This window comes from Bombus impatiens, unplaced genomic scaffold (genome assembly GCF_000188095.3).
Source record: "Bombus impatiens unplaced genomic scaffold, BIMP_2.2 scf_2222, whole genome shotgun sequence".
NCBI classification, from domain to species: domain Eukaryota; kingdom Metazoa; phylum Arthropoda; class Insecta; order Hymenoptera; family Apidae; genus Bombus; species Bombus impatiens.
In genome coordinates this window covers 2633963-2661875 of record NT_178641.1, presented here as the reverse complement: position 1 = coordinate 2661875, position 27913 = coordinate 2633963, and the positions used below count along the sequence as shown (strand labels likewise).

The 27913-nt window shown below is 41.6% G+C and overlaps 3 protein-coding genes and 1 long non-coding RNA gene across 12 annotated transcripts; 1 reads left to right on the top strand and 3 right to left on the bottom strand.

The window, feature by feature from the left end:
- Window positions 1-76: 76 nt before the first annotated feature.
- Window positions 77-4058, top strand: LOC100740074. Of its 4 annotated transcripts, none has more exons than XM_012393102.3 (3): window positions 77-259; window positions 1939-2285; window positions 3108-4058. In XM_012393102.3, the coding sequence occupies exons 2-3, from the start codon at window positions 1940-1942 to the stop codon at window positions 3200-3202; spliced, it is 441 nt and encodes a 146-aa protein (XP_012248525.1). In that variant the 5' UTR covers window positions 77-259; window position 1939; the 3' UTR covers window positions 3203-4058. The 4 variants fall into 4 exon arrangements, with proteins under 4 accessions (XP_012248525.1, XP_012248524.1, XP_003494438.1 ...); XM_012393101.3 differs by lacking the exon at window positions 77-259 and adding an exon at window positions 1053-1574; XM_003494390.4 differs by lacking the exon at window positions 77-259 and adding an exon at window positions 1057-1646.
- LOC100749819 (transcription factor CP2-like protein 1) lies at window positions 3432-27433 on the bottom strand. Of its 6 annotated transcripts, none has more exons than XM_012393095.3 (13): window positions 27198-27433; window positions 19319-22045; window positions 18756-18987; window positions 17298-17442; window positions 14415-14492; window positions 12790-12999; window positions 12447-12591; window positions 11863-12099; window positions 11279-11527; window positions 11136-11212; window positions 6315-6504; window positions 5284-5734; window positions 3432-5074 (listed from the first exon to the last, which is right to left on the bottom strand). In XM_012393095.3, the coding sequence occupies exons 2-13, from the start codon at window positions 19454-19456 to the stop codon at window positions 5022-5024; spliced, it is 2205 nt and encodes a 734-aa protein (XP_012248518.1). In that variant the 5' UTR covers window positions 19457-22045; window positions 27198-27433; the 3' UTR covers window positions 3432-5021. The 6 variants fall into 6 exon arrangements, with proteins under 6 accessions (XP_012248518.1, XP_012248520.1, XP_012248521.1 ...); XM_012393097.3 differs by having other exon boundaries at window positions 11863-12075; XM_012393098.3 differs by having other exon boundaries at window positions 18756-18945.
- On the bottom strand, window positions 14829-17291 carry LOC117152467. Its single transcript, XR_004462857.1, has 2 exons — window positions 16201-17291; window positions 14829-16123 (listed from the first exon to the last, which is right to left on the bottom strand). It is a non-coding gene; the product is annotated as an uncharacterized LOC117152467 (long non-coding RNA).
- Window positions 23771-25042, bottom strand: LOC105681811 (probable inactive tRNA-specific adenosine deaminase-like protein 3). The gene has a single exon (XM_033324333.1). It carries the CDS (start codon window positions 25040-25042, stop codon window positions 23771-23773), a length of 1272 nt encoding a protein of 423 aa, XP_033180224.1.
- Window positions 27434-27913: the final 480 nt, after the last annotated feature.

Sequence of the window (27913 nt, the reverse complement as noted above, 5' to 3'; positions counted from 1 at the left end):
CCATACTCTTTCCTAAAGAAAGAATCATAAAAAATATACCGTTAGCTGATCAATTTCTTAACCTTAAAATAACGTCAGACTGTTTCTAGGTGGCGTTAAACGGAGACCTGTTTCAGTACATATCTGTTCTTAAAATTTATCGAAAATTTGTGATTTCCCGAAATGGTGGACCTTAGCAATGGTTTCGACAACCCAATCGAACATGGATTCAGCGATATCGTCTTCATAACACCTGCAATTTTAGTGATTGGTCTCGCCGGTAAGATACATTTCTAAAAAAGCGCGGTGTCCTACGCTGCAGAAATTACGGCTTTTTCAAATCATATGGCTGTTTTTACTGCCTTATTATATAAAATATATTATAGTAAAGTTACAGACAGTTACAAATTTTTCGATAAAGAGAATCCATTAAAGCCAACAAGCCGGAATCCTGTTGCATACATAGGTCAAACACCTACAGCTGTCGCACGTGATTCAGATTTATGAACTAGCCTAGTGTGACGCGACAAGTTACGACATAGTAGACATACAATTTCATTGATTCAGATACTTCAAACTTATAATTGTCTTAACCCCTTAAGTGAACAATTCGATATGGCATCGACCTCGCGTGATGTACGCATATTGCTTAGCTCGTGACAGTCACGGGGTTGTATATCGGCACATGATTTCATGATATATTTGGTTTTACTATCACAGGAACATGTATACGATTGTAGTCATCTAATTTAACATAGATCGTTGAAGCTAATAAAATAAAAACATTTCATTAAAAAAATTCCTATGATTGAGAAGAAAACAATCCAAAAGAGATATCAGTAAAAAACGAATATGAAATACTTACATGATTTTATTGTAAGAATTTCGTTGACGTTGAATTATGTATTCCATGCTTCAAAATATGAATACGTACATATGTTGTAACCGATACTTTGTATAATGTGTTAAAATTAAATATTCTGTACGAAATTTAATCTTTCTTATTTGCTTGAAATAAACAGTTATTATTTAGCTTTTATTTCCTTGTCTTAGAATAACTCCCTTAATCAATTAATAGAAAGGGAAGTTAGACTTCTTGGAAACTGTTTGTTCAATTTTGCTAATCACATAAAGGGTTAATGCACGAATGCGGTTCATTTTCTAAGATAAAAATAATTTTCACGAGTACATCTCGCGAAATACATATGTCATCGTTGATAATTATGACTTTGTATCCCCACCAACAATGCAATATCTGATATTATTGTTAGTTCAGTATAAGAAACGCAATACGTCAGCCTAAACGTGTTTTAATCTACATTGCAAGGTCATTTAGGCGAGGTTAAGTAGCATTTCGTGGCTTCACAACTAACACGTTGGAAGTGGCCACGTTGGCCTGACGTCCATATGACTACCAATAAGATAACTAACATACAGATCCTCTTTGGATTTAACCAATCGTTGGTCACATATTTGATCATCGTTCATGTTCCCGCCAAGCACGAGCGATCTTTTCAGTAAAACGATCATCTTTTTGAGGAGCGCCCAGTTCTCCGAAGATCTCCTCCATTTTTTCATATAAAACGTTTCATCAAGTACGTAATCGTGGTGACCAAGGGTGTCCTCATATTCTTATAGTTTTTCATTGAAACGAAAAATCCTTCCAGGTACGCTAATGAATTACAGTTCGAACATTATCACTAATAACTCGCTAACAATCTTTCAATATAACGGACCTGTTAATCGAATTGGAAAACAAAGACAATGGTACTTGCTGCGTTTATTTCTAAATAACGATTTTAAATTTTCCAAATGGACGAGCATTTGATGATTATCGGTCTTTTCTATTAATCTTCGGTGTCGTGTAAAAATGTCATTATCTAATCTGTGAGGAAAACGTACACATCTTGAAATGATCATAGATATCCACCAATATAACCAAATAATGTTTCTAATTAGGATGTGGATGATACTTGCAAGTGGCCTTTTGGCTGTTGCACTAGCAAATTCGGACAATGCAGCGAGTGTTGCACCGGAAGCAGGTTCCAAAGAAGCCGTACTTCCTCCGGAAGTGGGCTCTAACTTCGAAGAAAAACTCCCAACGACGGAGCAACTCCTGGGGATGCTCGATTCGATGACCGGCTTGTCAGATGAGGAGAAATCGAAACTCAGGGAGGATTTGTTGAAAACTATCCAAGAAAGTGATGATTCTCCACAACTTGGCAGCCAACCGATGCCTGGCAATGATCTCACTATGCAAACTATGGTCCTTTTATCTTTGTTGAGTGTAGTTGCTCTCATTTTTGGTAAATATTTTCTTGATTTGAGCTTCTGAAACTTAGTTTTATTGGATGTGAAAGTCAGACAATTTTTTTCCAATTATCGATGGTAGGGTGTTATAGATTGGTTATTGTTTTCCTTTTCCTCTGACTACTTTCAACAGACTGGTGTTGATTCGGTAAATATTTTTGTTTTATCAGCTGCATTGCATAACAAAAGCCGCTAAATCGTCATTTCTGCATCGTGTACGGCCACGGCTCAGTTTAATGTGCTACCTGTTATCTAATCGACCACTTCACCACTGCCCGTGAACAATTATTTGATCAATCGTATCCTCACCCGCTAACAGAATTAGCGGTTTATCGGCTAGGTTCTCGTAGCTAGAAAAAAAATTCTGTGACTTTTGCTTTAACGGTGTACGGAATATGGATAAAGTTTTGGATTCGTTGCGAGAGAAGGGTATATTGACCGACGATATACAGGACAAATTTTCAAATCTCCTCCCGGACCATGCCAAGGAAAAGTTGTCCAGCATATTTCAGCGATATCAAGATTTGGACAGTGAAGGAAAGCAACAATTTATGGATGAAGTAGTCGAAATGTTTGAAAAAAAACTGCAAAGTAGTTCGAGCTTATATTCACTGTATTATACATTGTTTTATTCTCAGCCGTACACTATTTTTATTTTCGCTGTGCTATTTATAGTTTTCATTCTTGGTATGTCGTTTTTATAAACCGTTTAGTATTTATAGAGAATCGTATAAACGAGATTGATATGTTTTAAATAGGACTCGTTCTATTTTGTACTTGATAATGTTATCGTTTTATCTGTACTTTTATGATTTTAGTGTTCTTTGTCTACAAATTATTCAAGTGCTTGTCGGAGAGGGAGTCGAAGCGGGAAGAAAAAAAGAAGAATAAACAGATGAAGAAAAAGAAGTAACGCGAACGATGTTAATGGGGGCATGGCATTATGGAATGCGGCGAGAGAAATATGAATGTGCAACGTATAACGAATTGCAGCAATATGTACGTTGCATCGTTTTGCGGATCTATTTATCGTATTTTATGTACGATGAAAGACAATTTACATTTCACGACTTACTCTATTTTGCTAAATAAAAGAATATATTTATGAATAAAAACTGAAGCCCATTTATTAGGGGACGATATATTTTGGCAACAAAGGATATTTATTGTGCCGTTCTGTGACATACATCATATTCGCCGAAATTTCTATCGAAATATGTATATAGCATGCAACCGAATAATACACTTCCATTTATTACAGTGGAAGTTCAAGTTCCTATCCTTGTAATTTCATTTCGCACATTACCTAAATTAAAATATACAACGATAGTTTTGCCCCATTTGCTAACACGATTCTAACAATTGTTACGCGGCTCATTAGAGTGATGTAAACGACACGCGTTTTTACGTTGTATTGAGCAATGAGATGCATTACTGGTTCAATTCACATATTAAAGGTACATTCGATTGTACATAAAATATAGAAAAACGATGTTAATAGCCATATCGTAAATATTGACATCCATTCAGGAATTCGTATTTATCATTAATTCTGGAATTGATTCTTTGCAAGATTCCTAACTTACGATTTAACATTTGGTAGTAAATTATAATACTTGGTATGTTGTCCATGATTTACAAAGATGTTTAGGGAAAAATTGATCTTCCTCTAATTTGTACTGCGATATAGTGTGAACATGATTTTCCGTGGCAAAGCAATCATTATTACCCTTAATTGTCAAACTCTAATTAAATAAATCCTAACACTTTGCTATAAACAAAAAAGAAAAAATAAGGCACTTATATCTTTTCTAAAGACATTCTTTTAATATCGAAGAATAGAAACTTTGGTTTGGTTCTCTATTCTTGCTCCTTTGCCTTGGCAAAGTAGTTCCGTTAGGAGTGATGCGTTCTACGTCCTCTTAGGCGTCGTGGCTATTCGATATCGTAATAATTAATGACAATAAAAAAATATTACGCTTTGTGTACATAGAGATCATATTCATCGGCGACATCGTTCATTAACGTTGTAGGTAAAATGTGTAAATTGGAATAACAATTCATTCGACGCTGATGAATAGTCATAACAATAACAATATTCGCATACTAAATTTGCATGTCGTGGCACAAGAATTGAGTAATTGCAGTAACCACCGCCACTTACGTCTTCTCTAAATAAATTTTCAAACTAAGTAATTTACTTAAATTCTAAGAAGAGAAAAGAATTATCTGAGACACCTGTATATTACTTTTACGATAATTGAAATTTTCCTGTAAAGTAATACATATAAAATATATAATTTGACACATATATGTATTTTTTGTAATGCTGAAAACTTGTTTATCTCTGGAAGCAACAACTGCTTCTGAAATATAGTTACAGCGGAACCTTCTAGTGAGTATTGCGTGTAGAGTTTGCTTATATCTCCTCGTCTATCTGTTAGCAAGTTCCTATTTGTTCTTTTCTATCTACTTGCACAAAATAGCCGCCAAAGATAAAAAGATTAATTAACGATTAATCAATTTACCACCTTCTATATTCGCCAATAAATAATCAAAAAATATTCCTTCATAAAATCCATCGTCATAATTTAAACCGGAAAAAGTACGTTGTTTTTAAGCCCTACTACGTAGTAAATTTGTTATCGAATCACAGACACATTTGGCAAATTTAGAACACGCGAGAGATCCATTGAGTAATTTCGTAATTAATTTATCATTGGTTGTATCCTTTAGGAACGCGATGAAGGCTTTAGAAGCAGCTTGTAGCGTTCGCTCGTGTTATCTGCAACACAAAAATTATCTATTAACACAATGTTGAATTATTTTCTTTATCGTCTAGATTAGACTAGAAATTGAAGGGAATTCCTAATAATCTTTCCTACATTCGAATATGAAACTTATTCCTTTCTTTCTACCCCAATAAATACAACTTAAATATCGGAGTTGTCTCTTTCAATTTCAAAGTCATCCTTCCCTTCTTCCCATCTTTACCTTTGATAGTTTCAACGAAGTACATGCTTTCGTCCTTCATGTTTGCTACCAATTCATCGGTGACTATTACATGGATACCTTGGGGACCAAGAAAGAGTACAGAATGTAGTCGATCGTGGGGTAGACTTAAGGTGTTCAGTAGCTTGTTTATCAAGGCACTGCTGGTCAGACTGTCCAAGTAAGCAACTCTCCAAAGCGAACCGTTGTCTTCCAACGAGAAATAGAGGGTAAGTTTCGGGGTTGGCGCTTTCGAGTGCAGCGCATTGAACAATCGAATCCCATCAGCCAGGCCACAAATTTGGATTAAGTCGTCTCTAGAGAGTCGCAAGATATCCGAAGCAGAGAAGCTCGCGAACGTGGACTCGAATGCATTGAAACGACTAGCGCGAAGCCACGTGGTTGTCTGTGCCGCGTTTGCGTCTGGTGACAATTGAGCCAAACACGATGGTGCCTATATAATCAGACAAATTGTATTTTTACGAGTTCCAGTTTACCGTAATATTTAAACTGAATATTGTTTTTGTTCTTCTAAGCGGACTCCTCCGAGTAACGCGAGACAAAATTTACTAATTTACGTTCTCAAAGGACCGAGACCCTAATCGTTTGCACTCGGAATGCATTTTAACGTGTCTATCCATCAACTGAGTAACGAAAAGCCAGAAAGGTTTACAATTATTTTATTTCTGTTTACCGAGAAAGAAACTGTAATTTCCGAATCACGCTGCATACTCTAACGATAAACTTTCTTCTTGAAAAAAATCTTTCACGAACTTTTATTGAAAAAATCAAGATAACCACCGAGTATCTAAGACCATTAAGTATCATTATCGTATCATTTACACGTTTCATATCTTATTTCTTATGTCCGTGTTTGTCTATAGCGTTTACATGAATTGATCACGCGAATACAAAGTTCGTGTATCGTCTCATACGCGATATGGAAAAAATCGTATCCGCATAACTGACATTCCCAGTGCAAAAGCTTAAGATTTTCATTGATATTGTTTCCAGCTGATTTTCCGTAAACTAACTTCAGCTTCGATACAGGACTGGTCTGGCAAAATTGCCGCAGGCGATGGTAGAGCCGGTGCTGTTCCCACATTTTCCTTTACAGCATCAGAGGCAGGAACTAGAGGTACGATACCCGGATTGGAAACCGAAAGTGCCAAAGGCGCTACCACCGGAGATGTATTGCCACTTATAGAGCGGGTTTGGGGTGATCTGCAAGAATAACAGTTATCTCTTTCAATTCGATGAAATATTATTCTCCTACGTTTATTTTAATCGAACGTAAAATCCGAACAGATATCCTCGGTTTAAATACTCGAATATTTTTGCATTGATCAAGGCAACTGGTGACAAAGTAGACGCTATGGAAGATTGCTGTCCGCGTAGAACGTGAATTAACGACATTAAGCACAATGAAAGCGAACACGGTAATAATTGACACCGCAACCTATCGCTACTGTATGAATATTAAGTCATTCGGCTGTGCCAGTGTTCGAAGAAGTACATCTATTATTTATAATGAGCGTTTTCTACTCGAAACGCGCTAAAGTATAAATAATGTAACTTAATTCCCGACCTTAAGATCATCTAATTTATTGGCGAGTTACATAAGCACGCAAGAATAACGTCCAGACACACGCGAACCAACGAAATTTCTTCGTCCGTTTTTCTCAACGCTAATATTCTCGTAATCGTGTAACGACATCCTTACATGGCGCGCCTCTTCAAGCGAAAAATCAGCCTGGAAATCCCCTTCCCGTCGATTCTTTTGTTGTTCCTGCCTTTTCTTATCGTCAGGCTGACTAATCCACCGCGCATGAGATTACCTCTTCTCGTTCTGGATTCCGAAATAGAATGAATAAACTTAGCCACAACTTCCACTTGCAGAGGACCACCGCTGACCGTTACTTCATGCTCCAGGAGGTAAGCCGAGGCATTTCCGCGAAATTTCTCCGTCGATCTGATTGCCCAGCAACTCTTCAACTTCCAACTGGGACAGCTCTTTGTCATCTCGACTACTCGCTTTTTCGATTCTATCAACGTTCCCAAAAAGAATTTCCTTCAAGCATATATTCTCGTGAAAAGATTCGCCGTTCCCTTCACAGATTTCTTTCGACTTTTCATTCGCTCTTTCATGAATATATGCAATCTGAATACGCGAACGCTCGACCAATTTCCGATTCTTTCTTCGCCCATTCGTATAAATTTCAATGTTAATCGATCGCTTCCTGCTGGTTCAGCCTCGGACAGCGTTCGTCCTTTGACAAATACATTTTTATTATCGTCGTCGTCGTCGTCGTTGTCGTCGTCTGTTGCCTCGATTTCTCGAGAACGGTTTACAGTTACGTCAGTCTCTCGGTTATCGATAAGATTTGTTTGAAACGTAGGCAGCTTTAAGCCTTATTCGCAACTGAGGTCCGATCGATCGTTCGAAAGTCTCGATTGGAGAAGGCTGAGGTCGGATACGATCGGTAGGAATCTGATCGCTATTGGTACGCGACTCTGCTGCGAACCGGATATCTCTAGTTTCGACTTTGCTCGCAGTCACGCGAAATTTCAAAAAAATAACGCGATCCTCTCTCTCGATGATGGCTGTGTACTCCTATTGTCTCTCCTCCTTTCTCTCCTTCATCTCTCGAAGGTTCCAGCGACCTCTACTATATCTCCTCTTCTTCTTTCCCGAGCTAGGTAAGTCGCGAATAATTCCAGAAACTACCAACTAAATCGGCAGCCACCTGCGTTCGTTCTGATCGAAATGTGTAATCGATTACGTGACAGGCAACTTCTCGAAGACCTCTCTCGTTCACCGATCAACCGGCAAATCGTTCGGCCGCATCTTTAAGCGATTGTTCGTATTCCTATTCGATTCTTCCTGTTCCTTGTCCACTGTTATAGAAATGAAATTGCCATCGGGCAAGCTATATCCTCTCTACACGACAAATGGCTTCTAATCGCGAGGGTAAGCGAAAATTCTGCTTCTTATTTTTCCCCGATTGCGTTACGTGATTTAACCAAGTTCCTCGTTCGTTGATTTTTTAAAACGGCCTTCTAACGTTTATCGTGAGTCAACATCCGATTTGCTGTTATCGATATCTTTGGTCTTCGTGCTCGCGATGAGACGAGTTGTATCGAAGATACAAGATTCCGCGTTAACGCGGTTTCGAAAGGAAGTTTCACGTGGAAACGTAGGTGTATGTCAGTTCAAGGCTGAATCGAACCGCCCTGGCATCAGCTTTTCGGCGGCCAGGCTGCTCGTCATCTAAGGAAGTGATCCTGGCGTGACAGGAGCACCTGACTGGCCAGGATCTCACGCACAACCACGCTCTGATCGTCGACGCGTAACGATTCGAGATCGAGGATACTCGACGCGCGAGACGATTCCGGACGATTAGCTGGAAAACGAAATTCTACACCGGACGAGGGCATTCCAACGGCGTGTAGCGGCTTCACTCTCGATTCGATGCCCGATCAATAATATTTCGCCAATCTGGAGTGTTCTTTGCTCGTTGTTGCGCTATGGTTACGTAGAAAAGTAGCCGAATCACAGTGTGTGACGCATGCGAGCCACGAACTTCCTCTTTACGCAAAAATTATCGTCGTCGCGATCCCTCGGACATCACACGTCCGCTTTCGATCGCGTCTGTCCTCCTGTTTCCCTTTATTTTCCCTCTTCGACGTTCGTTTTACTACGCGTCGATACGCGATATCAGTTCTCGATCGACGTGATTCAGTTCGCGATCGATGCTCACGATCTCCGCCAGGAAGCGTGGACAGCTCTCTGTTCCGTGTACAATTTATTTTTAAATTCACGGTCGATGCAGTAATCCGTGTGGTATCTTGCCGGTGCTTTATTCGTCGAAGGACGTAGACCCGTGCGCCGGAACGAACGGAAAACCAAGATCTCACCGGTTGTTAAATTATTTCACAAGGTAGAAATCGTAGCACTTATTCCCGTGCATGGTGCACTCGACCTCTGGCCGAGGATTACCGCTACGACACTGACCAGTCCACGCGAAATCGAATACTCTTTGAACGTTGAACGTGTATCACGCTTCCGTTGCCGCGTTTCGTTCCCCTTTCGTGCTTAAAGAGAAAACCTTCGATCACGTCCGCTTCTGCCAACCAGCGAGTAAAAATGGTCCGCAGAAACGAGCAATAACGAGTGTGTATCGATTACTCGCCGGGATAATCGCGACCAGCGATCGCCTCGCAGTAGGATCAGCCAGCTATAGTACGTCGCAGTGGAACGTAGCGAATCACACGAAAAGATAGTCACCGATCACCGTTTTATTTATAAACAAGCGTTCTCAGCGGTAGATCATGTCTGCGATTCTCACTGGGTTCCGTTTTTGTCGATTATCTTCTCGTCCACCAACAACGTGTCCCGTTCCCGGCGTAGTATCGCGACGCAGCAAAAAAAAAAAAAGTAAAAAGAAGGTGGGAGAGAACGACGGAATAAGCAGAGGAACGAGCGGCTCACGAGCGGTATATCGCGAAAAGACCAAACGATTCCGACGAAAGAGGCTGATGGATAAACGGAGAACCGAAGCGGCTGCGCGGCGATGCGTGTATCGTGTAGCGTTCTGAATTTATTTGTCGTCGAGGTTGTCTCTCTCTATTACTCGGAGCATCGTTGTCGGCTCTACCAGATGCCGGCTTGTGCCAGTTCGAGCCAGTTTCGCGACTCCCGTGCTGGCACCTCCTCTTCCACCACCTTATCCCAAGCCTCCTATCGTCCATTGCCATTACCATCGCCACGCTTTCAGCCACCACTTTGCGAACTACTTTTACCTCCTCCACCTCCGATTCATCATCAATCCCCCTACCTTCGATCCCACGCTCGTTCCAAGAGAAACGGCAACGCAGCGCTGCATTTCTGCATTGCAAGCAAACCAGCTGCATCATGCAACGTGGCTGTGCATCGGTCTTTCTCTCGAGAGGATCGTTCTACTCGCGATTTTCTTCCTCGATCGTCTTTTACGTACGCGACCTTTATGGATTTTTCTGTCGTTTCTGACTTTCCCGACTCGAATGTCAAGAACGACCATGAAACAACACCTGGCCCTCTTGCTTCCGCTCAATAACACGAACGACACGATATTCTTTGTCTTTCCGTTATCGTGATAGCTATGAATAGAGCGACGATGGAGGAAAAATGGCAATCGTACGACGGAATTCCTCGATACTCGTATTTACGTTTAATCATCGTTATCGTAAAAAGTAGTGACATTGAGAGCGCGCGGACTTTGATGCATTGCAGAATTAATGTCGCATTATCGAACGTCGTTCGCATGAAAAATGCCTGCGATTTTTTATTTCATTTTTCTGAAAGAACGACGGTACTAATAAGATCGCGTCACGCTTTGTTTAGTTTCGACAGAGTAGGTCGGTCGATGCAAATTGTTGTTTAATTAGGCGAAATAACAGAAACTCGTAATATCCAGAACGAGCCGGTTAATTTACATGGCAACATACATTCACCGACACGTTGTGTAATCACATTTTACAACGATATGAAATAAACGTGTAACCCGGAAAAAGCTAAGCAGCAACAGGTACATATTACTACAGGGAAAAAGACGGTGATATGATTTGTTGTGTCGATGTAAACTGGTAGCCTCTTGTGTAAAGATCAAGGAGAAAAAATGTCTGTCAACAAACATCGATCCTAACATACAGTAGCGACAGACGCTAGGGGTCAAACAAAATAAAAAGAAAATCGAACATGGCGGTTCACACTTATTCATGCGTATCTACGAAAAAAATTGTACAGAAAGTCATCGTGATTACGTCGCAGATCGCAGGAGGAATGAAATGAAAACAAGATTAATGTTTGCACTTACACTGCCTCTGTTGACGCATAGGGGCTCCCTCCATTTTGTGTGACCAAATTGGATGGCGATAACGAGTCTAGGGGAATCTGTAATCAAACAGCATCCAACCTGGTTTATTCTTTGCCAGAGAGAAGCATGAAATGACGACTTACGTCGGACAGAACCGTGCAGTCGTAGCTTGGCTGGTACTTGTCCTGCTCGTGTGCCGGCCGTCGCAGTATCTTGTCCCGATCTTGCTTATGTTTGCGATCAGCACCTTTCAACTTGAAGACCTTTACCTGGCAAGATGCAGCGTGCAAACGAGGGCCTCCCGGTAGTCGCGTTTCCACTTGGATCCGAAATGGCACGCCTTTTTCCCCACCATGTTTCTTGGGCGTGAATTCAGTGCTAATACAGTTCACCTAAGGTGCAACAATCGAATACCATTTTAGTTTCAGGGTTGGTTTCACGCACCCTTTGGTAAACGAGTTTCATACTACCACGCGAATTTCCTTTTCAACTATACAAAGATTTTAGAAAACTGTACATTAATATACACTAAGATTTTCCATTTTCTTAAAACGTTAAAAGTCTTTTTCTCGGTTGAAAGTACACGTAACGAGGCGCAAAAATTTGATGAACCGCAAAAGGGTCATCATTTGATGGAAAGAGCAACGTTTTGAAACAAAGGAGAATAGATAATTAGCTGTAATTGCGGTCGATCTTCTTTTTTTATTTGCAAATCTCTTTCCTGCACCTTTATATAAACGCCGACTTCCTTGGTGGGGTCCCACATGAATTCCACGCTATTATTGGACGGAGACGGTTGACAAACGTCTACCATCCCATAACTAAGGGGAACATCGACCTCGAGCAATCTTTCACCGGGTCTTGCGCGTTGCCATGCGAGCATCTGTTCCCGTTCAGTGTACTGAAGTCTCCTCTCGTGGAAGCAAATGCGTATTGTCGACTGAAACAAAAACGTTGGATGTCCCTTCAGAGACGTTGTAGCACCGTTTGGGTGACTCACATCTTTCGAACGTCCAGGACCTTTATGAGCTCATTTGGGTTGTTACGCGTGAAGAACAAGGGAGATGTATTAATAATATATCGGTGACACGATGATGATAATAATGATAATAATTGCTAAATTTTGTCTTCGTATTACATGATTCCTGTCGCCAACGACAGACAAGAAATCATCGCAACCATCATACTGCAACCAGTATGAGCTCGTTTGATTTCGTTTTGAGAGACTAATACGTTTTTTAAGATGTTGCTACCCAAACATAGACGATCTCCTGATCTATTCTAGGGAACCCGTAATGAGTGACCAAGTACCTTCAAAATCTTCCCGCGATATGCCGACAGATCGCCCAATTTCTTCAATTTGATCTCGTACGATTGACCCTGATTCAGGTAGGTGAGCGTCTCTTCGTTGACTTTCGTCGCAATGCTCGTGGCAGCCGCAAGCACGTATTGGAAACTATAAGAAACGTTACTCTCCCGTTAGTCAATAAAATTCTTAACTCTTACTATATAATCGCGTGACTTTCGTATCCGCGATAGCGTGAAAATCACACTACGTTTCGTGCGTTTTATTTTATAAGCATTTTAACTTAGAATGTTCGGCTACGCTGTACATTATATCATTGGAAAGTTGCAGTAAAAATCAACCACGTACCGGCAGTCCTCGTTGAGTTCGTTTCCTTGTTGAGAGGATGAAACGTGGTTTCCCGAGGACGATGTTGGAGGATACTCCTCGTTCGAGGAGTAAAGCAACTGATGAAGACTAGCTGCTGTCTGCCCATTATTGTTACTGTCAGCCTCGACAGAGCCGTTCGAGTTGTTCGCTGGTGCCGAATTAATTGTTCTCTGTGACACGTGGTTTAAACTGAAGCAAACATTGAACGAGAAAAGAACATCAATCCTATGTGCATTCCTATAACGTTCGTTACGTTCACACGGAGGCCTGTAAGGTTGTGCGTATATGTACTTCTAATAGCAATTGTCGCGCTTCTCCGAGATTAACGCGATTCGCGATTAATTTCATACAGACTGCACTCACTATAAATTAAAGAACACCGACGGCGAGAGCGTTAAATCCGACGGTGTTTTCATTGCTGTTGAAACTAGTTTCAGGAGGAAACCGATCGTATCGTACGAAATGAAATTACACTCAATTCGCGGTCGTCACGAACAGTTTTCACTAGTTCGTCGAAATACTTTACTGCTATTAGTCTCGGTGTGGGTTGTGCGTAACGCCGAGTTCCTAATTAGGGGCAATTTCTACGCAGACAATTCATCCATTACTCGCGCAGCTTTCGCAATAATACGCTCTTATGGTTTCCATTTCTTTCTTTCTTAACCCTTCTAACAAATGTGTATCTACGTTCGTCCAAGCGTCGTTGTCTCTCTTCTATAAAGCTTGCTCGCTTAAACAACTCCTATGATACGTCGCAGCGCACGTCCATGATATTTAGTACGATGCACGAGTCAGAATCTCCAGCGGTAGACCAAGTCTCGGTTAAAAATAAATACTGCTTGAATCGTCGGAACATCCAAAAATATATCCCAAAAAAAAAAATCAACGTTCTTTGGTCCGTTGTTTGTAACGAGTAAGATATCTAGAAAAAAATCTAGAAAAGTGTCCGATAAGTTCCACGAGTCGCGCTAACTTGCAAGTTTAATCTCGCTGAAAAACATTCGAGGGATCACATTGCGCGCGTATATGTATCTTTTTGTCGCGAAGATAAACGCGAAATTGATTCCGTGAGATCGTACGGACGCAGGCTCTTAAGGAAATCACGTTTCTCGCACGATCGTGTCGGACGAACTGGCACGGGACACCGACGGGGTAACGCGGCGAGAAAACGATCGAGAAATCTCGTAAGAGTAAAGGTCTGACCTGCGTGCCATTTGTTCGATAGTTGTGCGAAGAAACGTGACGATATGCCTCCTATCAGTCTCGAGACTCTGCGGGGGAGTCTCGCGGCAAATTCCGCTGTTGGCTTTGTTTTCTTCCTTTAAGGTCGCCGCTCTTGTACCGTTTCCACCGTTTCTAATCAACGTACTGATCGAACGCCACTGACGTTTCCAACGACCGACTTATCGCGAGACGATCGTCGGATCACGCGTCAATAGGCGGAGGAAAAAGTAGCTGGAAAAGGGAAGAAATATTCGCCGCGATAGACGAAGGATGCGGTTACGAAATGAACGTGAATGTGCTCAGACGAGGTGATAACGCCTCCTGTGTAACGCACGAACAAAAACGCTCAGCGGATTTTGCAGCGTGCTAAAGCAACTTACTTGGAATTTTGCTGATTTTCCGGTGATGGTGCTTCTTGCTTGAACACCGTCAACGATGGTAACGCGAGCAGGGCTTCGCTGCAAACAAATTTCAAACGATTACACGCCTGTTCCTTCTTTCTTTTTCACGCGTATTCACTGACTACGATTTGAATCTCCATCCGACGATTTTTCGTTGAGTAACGATTAAAATTAACATAAAATTAACATTGGTTGATCTGTAACGATATTGCGAATTACATAATCGCGTATTATTAAACACGAAGTGCGGTAGTGTCCGAGGTGGATAGACGCAAGTGGAATCTAATTTCTATGTTTTTTCTATGTTTTCTAAAATTTTCTATGTTTACTTCACGCAAGTTTTTTTCCTTAATCGACTTGGACCTCTGTCACACTTGGTTTTTGCGACGTTCGCTACTACAGAATGCCGTTAAAATCGATTTAGGTTTACGATTGGAGGATGTGTCCGATAATAACCAACAGATTCCGGTTTTCGCTATCGACGCTTATTGATTATAAATTCGTGACGCAAGCGGCTAAGGAACGGTCACTAGTATGTGTGTTCTATGTGCTAATATCTAATCAGTTATAAAATAATGATCCATTTTTTTTTACAAACACAGGCGATTCGTATTGCCTGATCTTTCGTCGACGTTTAAACTTCGCCGATTAACTTCAACCTTTTGCAAGCTATCGTGAAAACAGAAACACTCGTATCTGTATATACGAAGATATCCGGGTACCTCTCGGCAATTTACTTCCAGATAAAAGGTTCATCGTCAGACAAGATCCAGCGCGAACTGGAAAGAAGTTACCGCGGCTTACATAAACGACATTTTATGAGAATAAAGGAAAAAAGGATCTTAGATATTCTCATATATCGGATTTTCTCGCGTTCGTCTTGTCGTCTAATGGAGCAATCGTAAAATCAGCAATGGATCAACAGTTGTCGAGCGTTACACCACATAACCAAAATGGTTGTAATTGTAAATTGTGGAGATGCGTCTCTGCGATGTACCGTAATTATTAAGGCGGACCAATTGATGAAAGAATAGGTTGAGAACCGCCATGATAAGAATCACTATATGATAAGAGTCAGTAAGGTCAATCGAAACCGGAACGTACCGGTTCGCGAATGAAGCGACATTAATATCAACCACAGTGTAGTATCGCGATAAAGTACCACCGAAAATACAAATTAGTCGAACAAATTTGGTGTAATTACTAAAATAAATTTGACATTACTGATCTCGCTTAATACTTTAATTTAATTTACTAATACGTTATAGATGCTGTAAACAAGGCCACAACAAGCTTCTTATCGTTTTTGTTGACGAATACAAAATCAGTGGAATAAGGGGACTTAACTGATTGTAAGAAACAACAAAGAAGTCGTCCTTAAGCCGCAGAGCAAACAGGACCACGAGTAATAAATGAATAAAAAATGTTTTATTTAATAATCTTACTTTAATCACTCACCTACTTTTCAAGTACTGATGCATGTTTCCGGTTCTCGGAACTCGAGCTCAATTTCTTTCCTTTGTATATATTCAACGATTCCACAAACACCGTTTAGTTCCTTTATCTACACTAATTTATTTTCTCTTAAACATTTCTTAATTATGTTAAGGAGTTACTTTTCTTTTTGACATAGATCTTATATAAACTGTAAACCATGTTCAGAGTCACTTATACTTTTACACTATATCCTAGATAGAAAAATAATAAAAAAATGCTGGTTCTGCGCTCGTGAACAATTCCACGGATCAGTCCTATTTAGACTTACAGCAGAAGATAACCGTTCTCTACAAGTTTTCATTCATGATTCTCCGAAAAATCGTCTAGATGTGTTATAACGACAACGAGGAAGGTACCACGTGTAAAGCAGGTCTGTCAGCTGATTCTTAAGAGTCGTCTGGGCTGCTTCTCGCACAAACGTTGGTAAGTGCGTTTAATGTGTATTATCTAACATCGAAAGTTCCAAATGGTTGAATCATTCGTTCGTCCACTACTTCCTGTTATTACATTTTATCTTTCACGCAGATTGTACGGAAGTTCGGTTCCTCGAGTATCCTACTGTGATTTGAAACTTGCTGAACCTTGATGAACGAACATGTGACTATAATTTATAACATGTCATCTATAATTTATTAATTAAACATGTACGAAGAAAATTATCTAGAGTTCGTTGCAAAACGCGTTTCTAATTACGTTTAGTGAAATAAGTAGCGAATTAAAAACGGCGAATAGATCGCAAATGGAGAAAATTGTTGAACGAAGAAAAGTCTTCAATTGATTTCACTTGACGTGACACGAAAATTCTGACAGGTTGCTACAATTGGTTTCGGGACGGAAACGCACGTGCCTGTACGCGCGGACACTCGCAAAGCGTCTAAGCATCTGCGGCCGGTGTGATTTCCCAGCGTATGGTTGTTCAAGCCTCGAAACACCGACAACTGTGTCTGGTTTTAACCGGATTTCTGACTCCACGTTCTAGTTCCCACTACCGACTACGTTTTAATCGAGATTCGATCCATTCCTGCAACGTGCACTGCACATAGGTTCTCCACGGAAACCTACTTTATCGGCTTTAAACTTCTTCGCTCATATTGTAACAAATTCTTCGTGATCGACCATCGATCGAACTTTAATAAAGATCCAAGTAACTTCTGCTTTTTTCAACTAAAAAGATAGAGTTCTGCATGGTGGACGACTATACAGAAAGATCGTCGAGCCGTTTCCTACTGTAGAACTAATTTGAAAGAAACGACGACGCTTTGTTCCATTCCTTCTCTACTACTCACCTTCGTTTAATCGAAGTTCACTTTTATCACTCTGACCTCTTCCGATAAAACCGCTTCGGAGGAAGAAAATTCTATTTACCTCATGTTATAGGAGGCGACAGCTGTCGCGAGGTCGGAGGCCGCAAGTGCCGACAGAGATCCATCGAAATCGGCGGCAAGATGTTCTGCCAGCTCCTCCACTTGGGTTGACCATCCTTGTCCAGGACCATTGTTCCCAACAGATCCTGGAAATACGAATTACAAATATGAAATAAACGAATATACGATATACAGGCAAAACAGACGAAAACAACCCTGTATTTTATTGTGGCAAGACCAATGTTCTTCTCTAAATGCAACATCATATTTTCCCTAATTTTATCACACCGATGTATAGCGTACAACCTTGTGCATTAGCGTAATTGATGTAAAACTGATGATGCATGGCGCCAATCCTAGACTTGGTCTCCTGGAGGGCCATGACTGCGTTTCGTCGCCGACTCTTGGAACTTATGGCAGGATATCGTCGACTATGCAATAATGGCAACCTGGCGCTGTCGACTTCACACCACTTCATTCTATCTTTCTACGAGGGGATGAACCGGAGCTAGCACACTTGTAGCGACACCACCGAAATAAAAACGATGCGCATGTACCTTCGCGTAGTTTCTCTCGGATGGAGAACTAGTATCAGCTTCTCCTCTTTCTTTCCTCGGACTTAATCAGCGATACACTGTGTACTCTGGAGTTATCACAGTTTCTGTGACCACGTGGTCGAAAAGGCGTCGAATAAACGCGGAACGACACTTTTAGTGAATCAGTTTCGAGACGTTCTCCGAAGCAGTATCTGCTCCGATATACAACCACGAACTTGGACGTTCCGCCACAAGAAGACGAGGATCCTTCGTGGACACAAGTTGAACGAAGACGTAGCACGTTCGGTTTCGCAATTTGACTAGAACTGTTACGAAGCGACGTTGGTAATTCGGCAGCTTCTAATGACAGAATCTTGTTCGGTGAAGCGCAACGTTATACGACAATTTTTGCATAGCAAATGGAATCTTTCTAAACCACGGATCGTTGGTGTTCTCTTTAAGTACATAGACTTTATAATTGTACTTGGTGGCGGATAATTTAAAGCATCTAACACCGTAGATACGTGACTGAATTGAGCGGGATAAGAACTTAGAATCGCCAGTGCCTACGACTGTGTATCCGAGGTCCTCGACACGACCTTTCGAATGATATGTCTATATTGAGAACTGTATGATAGCAACGACGCTGGTGCATTCAAAGACTCGAACGAACACCAAAAAATAGAGGAACTACTTGGAAAATCTATGGAGCGAATTTTTTTTTCTACGTATACTCATCTCCGAGATACGAGTACACGGAGAAATTTATTTATCTTGCCACTTGTTGCACAATTTTCTAATCAGTCTCAGTCGATCGCTCGGTGAACTCTAACCTATTGTGCGTTCTTAAATGCTTAAATCGATAAGTTTCGTAGTTGCTATACAATCCACGATTACTGAATACTTCATGTACATGTACTAACCATCTCTCCTAGCATGTTTCTTCTCGAGTTCCGTAATTTGTGGCAACGGCTCCCCGGCTCGACGTTTCAGGCTGCTCTGCTGGCAATTGGGGGAATTGTCGGAAGACGGGCTGAGATGTTGGGGTGATTCGCTGCTCGAACGTATCTGGACACTGTCCTCCGGGGAATCCTTCGGTGAGTTGTATTTATCCTGCCATAAAGAATTTTGTGGACTGTGATATCCCATTGACGCCTATAAAACGTTTGATCATCGTCAGTTCACGGGATGAATCGCGCGGAGCTTCACGGATTTCGCTCGAACAGCCACGACGACGTGACCGAGACGCGATTCTCAAACTGCTAGTTGCGCGAATAGAATCGGCCCTATCGCGTGTTCAACGAGAGCGCGATGAACGAAAACGAAGAAGAAAAATTGACTGATATGGTTAACGCGCGTGTTGGAAATACGGAGGACGTTTTTGCCCTCTCGCCAAGTTAATGAAAACGAGCGTCGTGAAGCGTCGCGTTCAACGCGAGTACCAACAAGATGATACCATTATTATAAGGAACATCGTGAAACTTACATGCTGAGTGGCGATGGGGTCGCACCTGTTCTGACGAACCGGGGACAGCTGTTCGTACGGAGGCGACGGTGTATTGGGAAACCATATCGTCCCGTTCAAAGCATCTGCACCGCCGTCCATGATGAATTCCAGCTCCATCCAACGACCCTAAATCTCGAAACACTCCTACCAGGGTTTGTTTCTCAGGGTAACACTACCTTTATCGATTGTTTTCTTTCTAATCACGATTCTATTCGCCCTTACTGTTCGAGTGCTCAGAGATTCTTTGGAGAACGCTTTGGTCGCCTATTATTCGAAGAGAAGACTATAAGTCCGAGTTTAGTTAGAACATGAACGATCATCCACGCTGAAATTTTTTGGGATCAACAAGGACTCGGGCACCTCTGTCGCTCGACTTTTCTAAGCGCTAACGTACATTCTGCGGCTGATAGGTTTCCCAGTTTTTGTTCTTTCGTCGGTTCGTTTCCCTCGTTCCACTTGATCTTTCGGATTCTTTCGTTTCACCAAAACGTCCTCCTTTTTTCTGCGTCCTCCGCGTATTTTCCTTCCAGATCGACAATGATCTCGGAAGTGCACGGTGCATCACTCGACCACCGTCAATGAAGGGCCGAACTTCCTCGAGATAGAGCTATCCTTAGAACATTACGAAGAAGCTGTTGTACAATTTCTTGATGCCAGTTGTCTCGCGTTGCCGGTGCGTTTCCAAGAGTGCGCAACCCCGCGACTTGAGGGACAGAAACCGCGAAAAGACGACGAACGCGTCCTCGAATACCATCGCCACACCTTGGCTGCAACGCATCTTGTTATTATTTTCCTTGAGAATTTTAAAGTCTCGCGAAAAGACAGTCTGCTAGCTACTCTCTTTCTTTTCCTCTCGTCCAACGTATCCTCGGTTCTTCGATATGGAAAAGTTGTACGAATTGCAAACTGTACGTTCGACCGACACTTTCTACAGTTCGATAAAATAGAACGCAAATCAGGAGTTGCTTTTCTGGCAGAAATTTCGTTTTGTTTTATCTTCAATGAGAATTCGTTTCGTATTGATACGTTAAAAACGATCGTCGCTCTTAGCGAGTGTCACCGGACACGTAAAATATATTTCGGTTTGCTTTCTAACGACTATGGCTCACACCACTTGATAGTGTCTCGATAATCGAAGGCCTTCGCCTATCACGTCGTCACCACATTTTCAGGATCCTTCGTTCCATGATGCCGACGGAAAGATAAACTTGATCCGGAAGAAAAAGACGAGGCTTCGTGGCGTAAGACCAAATCGAATGTGTTTCGTTTCTCGACCTTTCTCAAAGTCCTTTCCACTCGGCCAAGGACGATTCTTTCCAACAATTCACCCCGCAACGTCTTCTTCGTTGGATACTAAGAACACGAATCTTCCCTACGGATTAACTCCTCTTTCTTTCTTCCGAATGTTTCGCTTCGCTATCTCTTGATGATAAATGCTAACGATCAAGATCTTTCGAAGAGCAAGAGCCAGTAAATTTGAGCCATTCAACTGGCGAACGAGACTTCGGATATCGTTCGAGATACGTTTATCGCGCGTTATCAAAATTCAAAACTATACTCGTCTGGCTAGCTCGTTCTTCTTTTCGAAAATATCGATGTCCGATTTCCACTGATAATATCGGCGATAAACGAGTCTTATTTTGAAATCGGTTGCGATGCAGGCCAAATGCCTCAATTTCCTGATACAATTGCCGCTGTCGTATTCTTCTGCTTGATTATCTTTATGAGGCTCGCTGCTACCCGTTGACCGACTTAAATCGACTGAAACAAACTGAACGCGCGAATGTCTCTCGGATCTCTACCCTTGCGAACGTCAACGGACAGCAAATTGCGCGACACTGACGACGTTAAAAGTTTTGAAGCGAATGCTCCAGCGATGTCTTCTGTCTAAGAACGATCTGGGTATCTGATCCAATCGCGACCGCCGGTATTAAAAGGCTGACCAATAGTGTCTACGCTGGAGGGTCGACCCGACCGTCAATTGGAACCACTCAGTGCTGATGAGCAAAATGTGACTTGGTTTACCTCGTAAAATCGTCCCGTATTTGGTCACGTAGCGAATTCGAATTTCGATTAATACCTGACCTATTCTGCTTTTTCTATTTGACGAGCGAATATCGTCCAACTTTTTTGTAATCGAATAATCCCGGGCCAAACTTTCTCCACGGTGACTCTCGAGTTTCGCTGCTATTTCAGATGACGATGACGACGTTTACATCGATTTGACGAGCAGTTGCGTCGTAAAAGATGACTGTTTGCCACGTGGATTAATTATTTCACGAGATGTTATCTCTGTCTTTGGACGAAGTGTGTTTTCGTTTCGAAACTTCCAACGAGATCGTAGGAACGCAAATCGTATCTCTCTCTTTCTTTTTTTTCTTAAATCAATCACAGGTTGATCGAGTGACGAGAGGATGTCGATGCGCTTCCGGGTAACGTTATCAAAGCCACGTGCCAGCCGGTGCAACGAAGAACGTGGAACAACTGTTAATCGTTATTAGAGCTTCTTGTAGTTACGCGAAAATGTGTTTGCATAGAGATTCTGTAGAATTAGACGAAGATGATTTATCAGAGTGTTTCCTTTACGTCGAACGAGCTTCCAGACTGATCTGTGCCAGCAATCCTTAAACTTTCAGGTTGTTCAGAGTGCCGCTAAGCTTCGTCCCAGAAAATCGACGAGATAAACTAATATCGTAGAAGTAGAACCTGAAACAACAAAATCAATATACGTCCACGGAACAGGTGTTGGCCGAGTCGTCTAGGAAACTTTCCATAAACGTCAACTCTGTACACGATCGAATACGCTGAACACACGAGATCGGTATTTTCCAATCATTAAAAAAAAAAAAGAAAAAGAAAAAAAAAGAAAAAGAAAGGAAATTCACTTTTATCGAAAGATATACTAACAGTGTCTCGTTTATCGCTATTTAGCTTAATTCTGATTTACACGACGAAATCTTGCACACCGATAGCTTTTCGTGGAAAGCACAGCAGCCAGCCAAGTTACGTTGAAGCGCCACTCATCCTGCTCGTCGACTGACAAACGAATCGTCATGTTTCCTAATTTTCTGTACCATCATTTTCTCCTAAGCGTCTTCCACGTTGTTCTCCGCATCTTTGCACGTACATCCGTTCAGCAAAGCTGGCCAGCTCAACGGGGTTAGACGTCTGAAGTTTCGCTGATTGAAGTTAATCCGCGAGGTCATTGTTATACGCGCTACTCGGTTCCACACAAATTAAACGGTGCGTGTCTTGTGCAGGAAAGCTCCGCAGAACTACGAGTATCGTCGTATCAACGACACTAGCACGTCAAGCCCGAGTGATCCGCACGACTGCGGCAAGGAACTCTCTGAGGAACTTATGACGACGTTTCGACCGATCCTACGAGATCAACGACCACCGACGGTGAATTACTTCGCGACCTTGTCTCTTGCTACCGTGAAGTGTATTTCGCTCCTTCAACGAACAAGATTGTTCGTTCGTCAGGCAAACTATTCGCTCTATATGAAATAATAGACTTGCGTCGACGACGGAATTATTTTCAACGTCTTTCTAGGATCACTTATGCAAGCGATCAAGGGAATGCGCATACCGTGGTAATTTATCTCAATAATTTTGATTTGAAGTTTAAAATAGTTCCCTGAAGCTGTGGATAATTTATTTTTTTTTTTCAAACATGACGTAATGCGCTAAACAGAATCGTCTTAATCAATGAACATGTATCGTGCTTTTCGAGGTAAATATTCTTGTCTCTAAGTAATTGTTCACTTATGAATACTAAATTTATCGCTCGTACGATCTGTAAAAGCTGAACATAAGAGATGCAAAAAAATCATCAACGTTGTTTCTATATTCATCGGCTGGAAATCATCGTGATATTTAATCAGGTTTAATTCGAGCGACGCGGATGTATTGGAAAAAAAAGAACGACTTTTACGATTGTTCGGTTAGGAACATGTGATTGTATAACAGACGTAAGTATTAACTCGTCGAATAGACGAAGGAGTCTAGTATCAACCACGAGTAGAGACCTCTGTTCCTGCAAATTATACTAAGACACCAAGGTCATACATATATCTGCCTCATAATGGACGAACGCACGTCCGAACCACGTGTAAGATCTTCTGCGTCGTCTGCTTTTGATTGAAATTATAAACCGGTTGGTACATTGATATCACTGCATCACGACTCTACTAACTTACTTCGAGACAGTGCCAAGGATAGAGATCTTTCGTCAACGTCATTGCCAAAGGTTACAAAAATCATGATCGTACATGGTGGATCGTATCGAAACACGTGCAGGATTTCCTTCAATGTTTTTAATTCTTCAAACGTACAAAATGTCTGTAACAGAGCGACAATGTTAAATGGTTCCGCGAATCATAGCTTGCTAGAAAATAGCCATTAATCATTACGAATACGCCGTGTGAGTCAATTCATATTTCTGTGCTCGATTTCTTGCAACGCTTGTCGACATTCTTGTTCCAGAACGCCACTCCAAACTTGATATCGATGATTCAACCCTGGTACAGCATGTAAGACCGTCTTGGACCCTAACACGCCTGTATTTCTATTCGGGACACCGTAGAATATTCTTAAAACCCTAGAGTGCAAGAGTGCCATAGCGCAAAGAGGACACGGCTCCCTTAACAAGAAGGTCCAGTATCCTGTACATAAATAAGGACCACATTTTTTCGTGTCTGCTGCTTCAGTCTGCTCGACTGTCCTAAAATCCATCGTTTTCGTTGAACCGTTATTCCTGCGTCCTCGTCGAATTTCAGTAGATTGCAAACATTCTTCCTTTGGAAGGCTAATTTTCGATAGCGTTTCCGGATAGCAAAGCGGAGCTTCTTCGACATATTTCCTTTTGATTCTCATTTCCTTGGTCATTTTATTTTCTGCGTTTCTGTTGGCGGAAGATTCAGAAGTTTCCGAATCATCGGTACCCTTCTGTTCCAATCTTCCCTCGAATTTCCAAGCTCCTCCACCTTGAAGTCTGGCAACGAGATCTACGGCCAACATAGCTGCGTGCCACATTGGATGCCGATCGATTTTCGAGGCTGCGACCGCAAGGATTCTTCCATCCACTGGGTCAACGATCATCGCGCTGCCGTTACAATTCGAGTCGCCGACAGCTTCTAATCTGGCTGCCTCTACCACAACGTTCATGTACCTCTCTATAAGAACCAATTGATGTTCCGTGAAAATCGATCCATCGACCAGTCGTTCGATGTTAGGATCTGGATGAAAGTTCAAAGGCCAAATGCTCGAGGCCCGCGCAGCTTGTGCTTTCGTTTTGGCTGCTCTCGCTGGCACTTTCGCTGTATGAAAGTCATCTTCCAATAAGGATAAGTTAAATCCTCTTTCCGTTAATATCATTTTCAGTTTGTCTTGAGTCAAAGTAAATTCTTCCTTGGATTCCTTGCAGTCTTTCGTTTCCGCTAACAATTTTCTAGAGTCTACCGGCGCCAACAGCAACTTGTTTGAGGAGCAACGTTTCAGATGATGGAAACCTGGCAGAACGGAAGAGATACTCTTAATCGCGATCGAGATGTCCTCTTTCCTTTTAAGTAAACCCACGTAGACAAGCTCAAGAGGTAGATCAGCAATGAAGTCGTGGTTTAAAATCGGTCTCGCTATCCAACTTCTTGTCGTCGTTTCCATTTCGCTGCCCTTGGCGCATTTCGGCGAAGAGATCGCCATTTCTCCTGAAAAGATGGTGCTTTCACTTTTCGTCGGTTCATCTTCATCGATGTTTTTTTCGAATTCTATATCTTCGGTGTTCTTTTTTTTCCGATAAATCGTCTGTTTCGTGTGTTTCAAGCTTTATTCGACTACTTATTCTTTTATTCTATGATTAGACGTAGCAACGCGTCCGCATAATAACGCCTGGTAAAAGAAGCGGAAGAAGATTTACAACGTCTCGTGGGAGAATGATAGTTTGTGGCGGTGCACTTGGTACGGCTCACAGGAGGAGAAGCGATTTTAAATTGCTGTCAAGTTGGGCCACGGTCGGATCGATTGTCGGAGTTAGACGCAATTGTACGACGTCGATCCGCGAACAGAAGGAATAAGGTCTTTGTTGCCACGCCATCCCGATCCTGCGACGATCGCTTGCCAGTTTAAACGTGAAACCTGCGGATGGAACGGTAACGAGAGACCGTCGTGAAATCGTACGATAGTTGCCTGATTTTCGTGGACATGTCCAATGACTGCTGGCACGAATCGTCAGTTTGGGCCATCGAACGACCAACAAATTATTTGGAATATCCATGAATTTGCCACGGGGGTTGGACAATGATATAAAACTATGAGAGAGACTGACAAAAACGAGAAGGACAAGTCGGGAAAATGTTTGAAGAGTACAGGCGAAGAACACGATAAGTCATATTTTCCATCCTTTATAAGAAATCATCTCTGAAATCCAATCTCGTGCTATCAAAATTATTTTCCTATTCGGCTTCGAGGCTGCACATATGTTTTTCTATCCTGTTCGTAATTTTAAATATGTAGCAGTGATAAAATACCAAAGATATTAAAATTCTTAACACCTTTGATTTTTAATAAAAAGTTTACAATTAGTTTATAATTAATAAATTAGTCCACCAGTTATTTTGAAAAAGTTTCCACCTTTGCATCTAGCAGCAGATTCTTTACAGTCGTAGGATGAAATTAAAATAAAAAAATGAACAAGAACGTACTTATCAAGTTTTTTCCTGTGATCTTCATTTGTTAACGCCTTGGATCGTGTCGTTTTATCAGGCGGACAAGATATCGTGTAAAATAGGTCTCGAGACGAGACGGTACTCGATGAAAGACCCATTGGAAATGCAATCTCTTTTGTCCGAACAAAGTTTAAATCACATCGATGGGAAATCTTAATTGATACGACATAAATATATGTTCATGGTCGGTAAACGAGTTACATCAGTATCGAAAACGTGATTCGACAATGCTACTTGGGAAGTCACATCTTAAAGCGTATTAACCGACCAGCGGGAGGAAAATATGCCATGGTCGGATGTTCTGTGAATGGATAAATGAGTGGACAGGACAGATTAAATTATAAAACGTTCATAGCGTAATAGCGTGTCGCGAATACGAGGTTATTGTTAAAGATGATCATTAGACGACTGATAATTTTATTATGCATCTCGGTGAAAGAACGCGACGCGAGCTTTATTGAAACGTTGAAAGAATAATATATACATACGAATATGTAACTTATAACCAGACGTTATGTAAGAATTTCATTTAATTCGTTATCTCGATAGTCTCCTTCCACAGAAACTATTTTGAACGAATGTATAGAAAGCAAGAGAAATCAAAGAATATTCAAAGTTTAGACGATTTGGAGATCGTGTTCGTGGTGTGCGTTGTATTCGTCGGCGACAGAAATAAGTTAAATTTCGCGCTTCGTTACGTCAACAAAGATGGTGGTGGCACATTCGTGCAAAGCGTGTTCCTTATATAACGTAAAAGGAACAACAAGCAAGCTCGAGTGACGCAGCACACGCAAACGTAAACTCGCTAGGCGAATGCACTGGACGAATGAGACGGCCACTTAATTAACGCGATCTTGTAAAGCAACTTATGGTCGATTTAAACGTCGCGATTTCGTTCGGTCGGGGAGGTCTATTTTTTAATGGGTTCTGTTCACGTGCCAATATGTCCTCCCTGGCCTTGAATCGAGACATGACACGCGTGCTCCGCATCTTTCGCGCTTGTCAAACAAAACAAATCGAGTTGATCGAGAAAGATGAGACGTATTACCAAAAGAGCGACACGATCATGATAAACGAGCACACGCGTACATTATTTACACGACCACCACTGAAAAACGATGAAAATCTCTTACCTGCTGCTGTGAGAGTACACGTTCCAACGACTGCTTTCGGCCTGGTTCTTTCCGGGAACGATAAACCGGTAAATCTCTGTTAGCCACACCTTGCACACCTCTCGATGCTTTACACTCAGACAACGACACATAAATAGCACAGAACGCACGTGAAGATATCCGCGGAGATCGACGTTTACAGCAGCGCGACGTATACCTTTCGTGAGTACGAGTTATCGGCGCTACTGGCGCACCCTCTGTCGGCCATTCGTGTAAGCTGCCGACTGGAGGAAGGGAAGCACGACCACACCACGTTCCGTATTTTCTTTCTCCTTTTTTTCACATTTTTCCATTCTCTCTACGATATTCCGTACCGTTTACCTGATACTATCATCAAGACAAGCCAGACAATGAATAAGTTTTCCTAATCCTGTCACAAGATCAATGAATTCAGAGTAAAATGTAAGTTGTCTCTACCATAGCCTTCTATTTACGTTATATTCTACATAGTGTCAAAATCGAAATTTGCATTATTAAACTTTAATTTGATCGAATTCGCCATGTATGTGGCATTTGAAATAGAAAAGAAACTATGAGATTGTTATTTTATCGTTCAGTTCGAATGTTATACCTGGCGGTGTTATAATATCGGCGGGAACGGAACGTTTCGACTAGCTGAAATTTGGCGCGAAAACGTGTATAATGGCGTCACCATTATATTTTGCACACGATGCTAA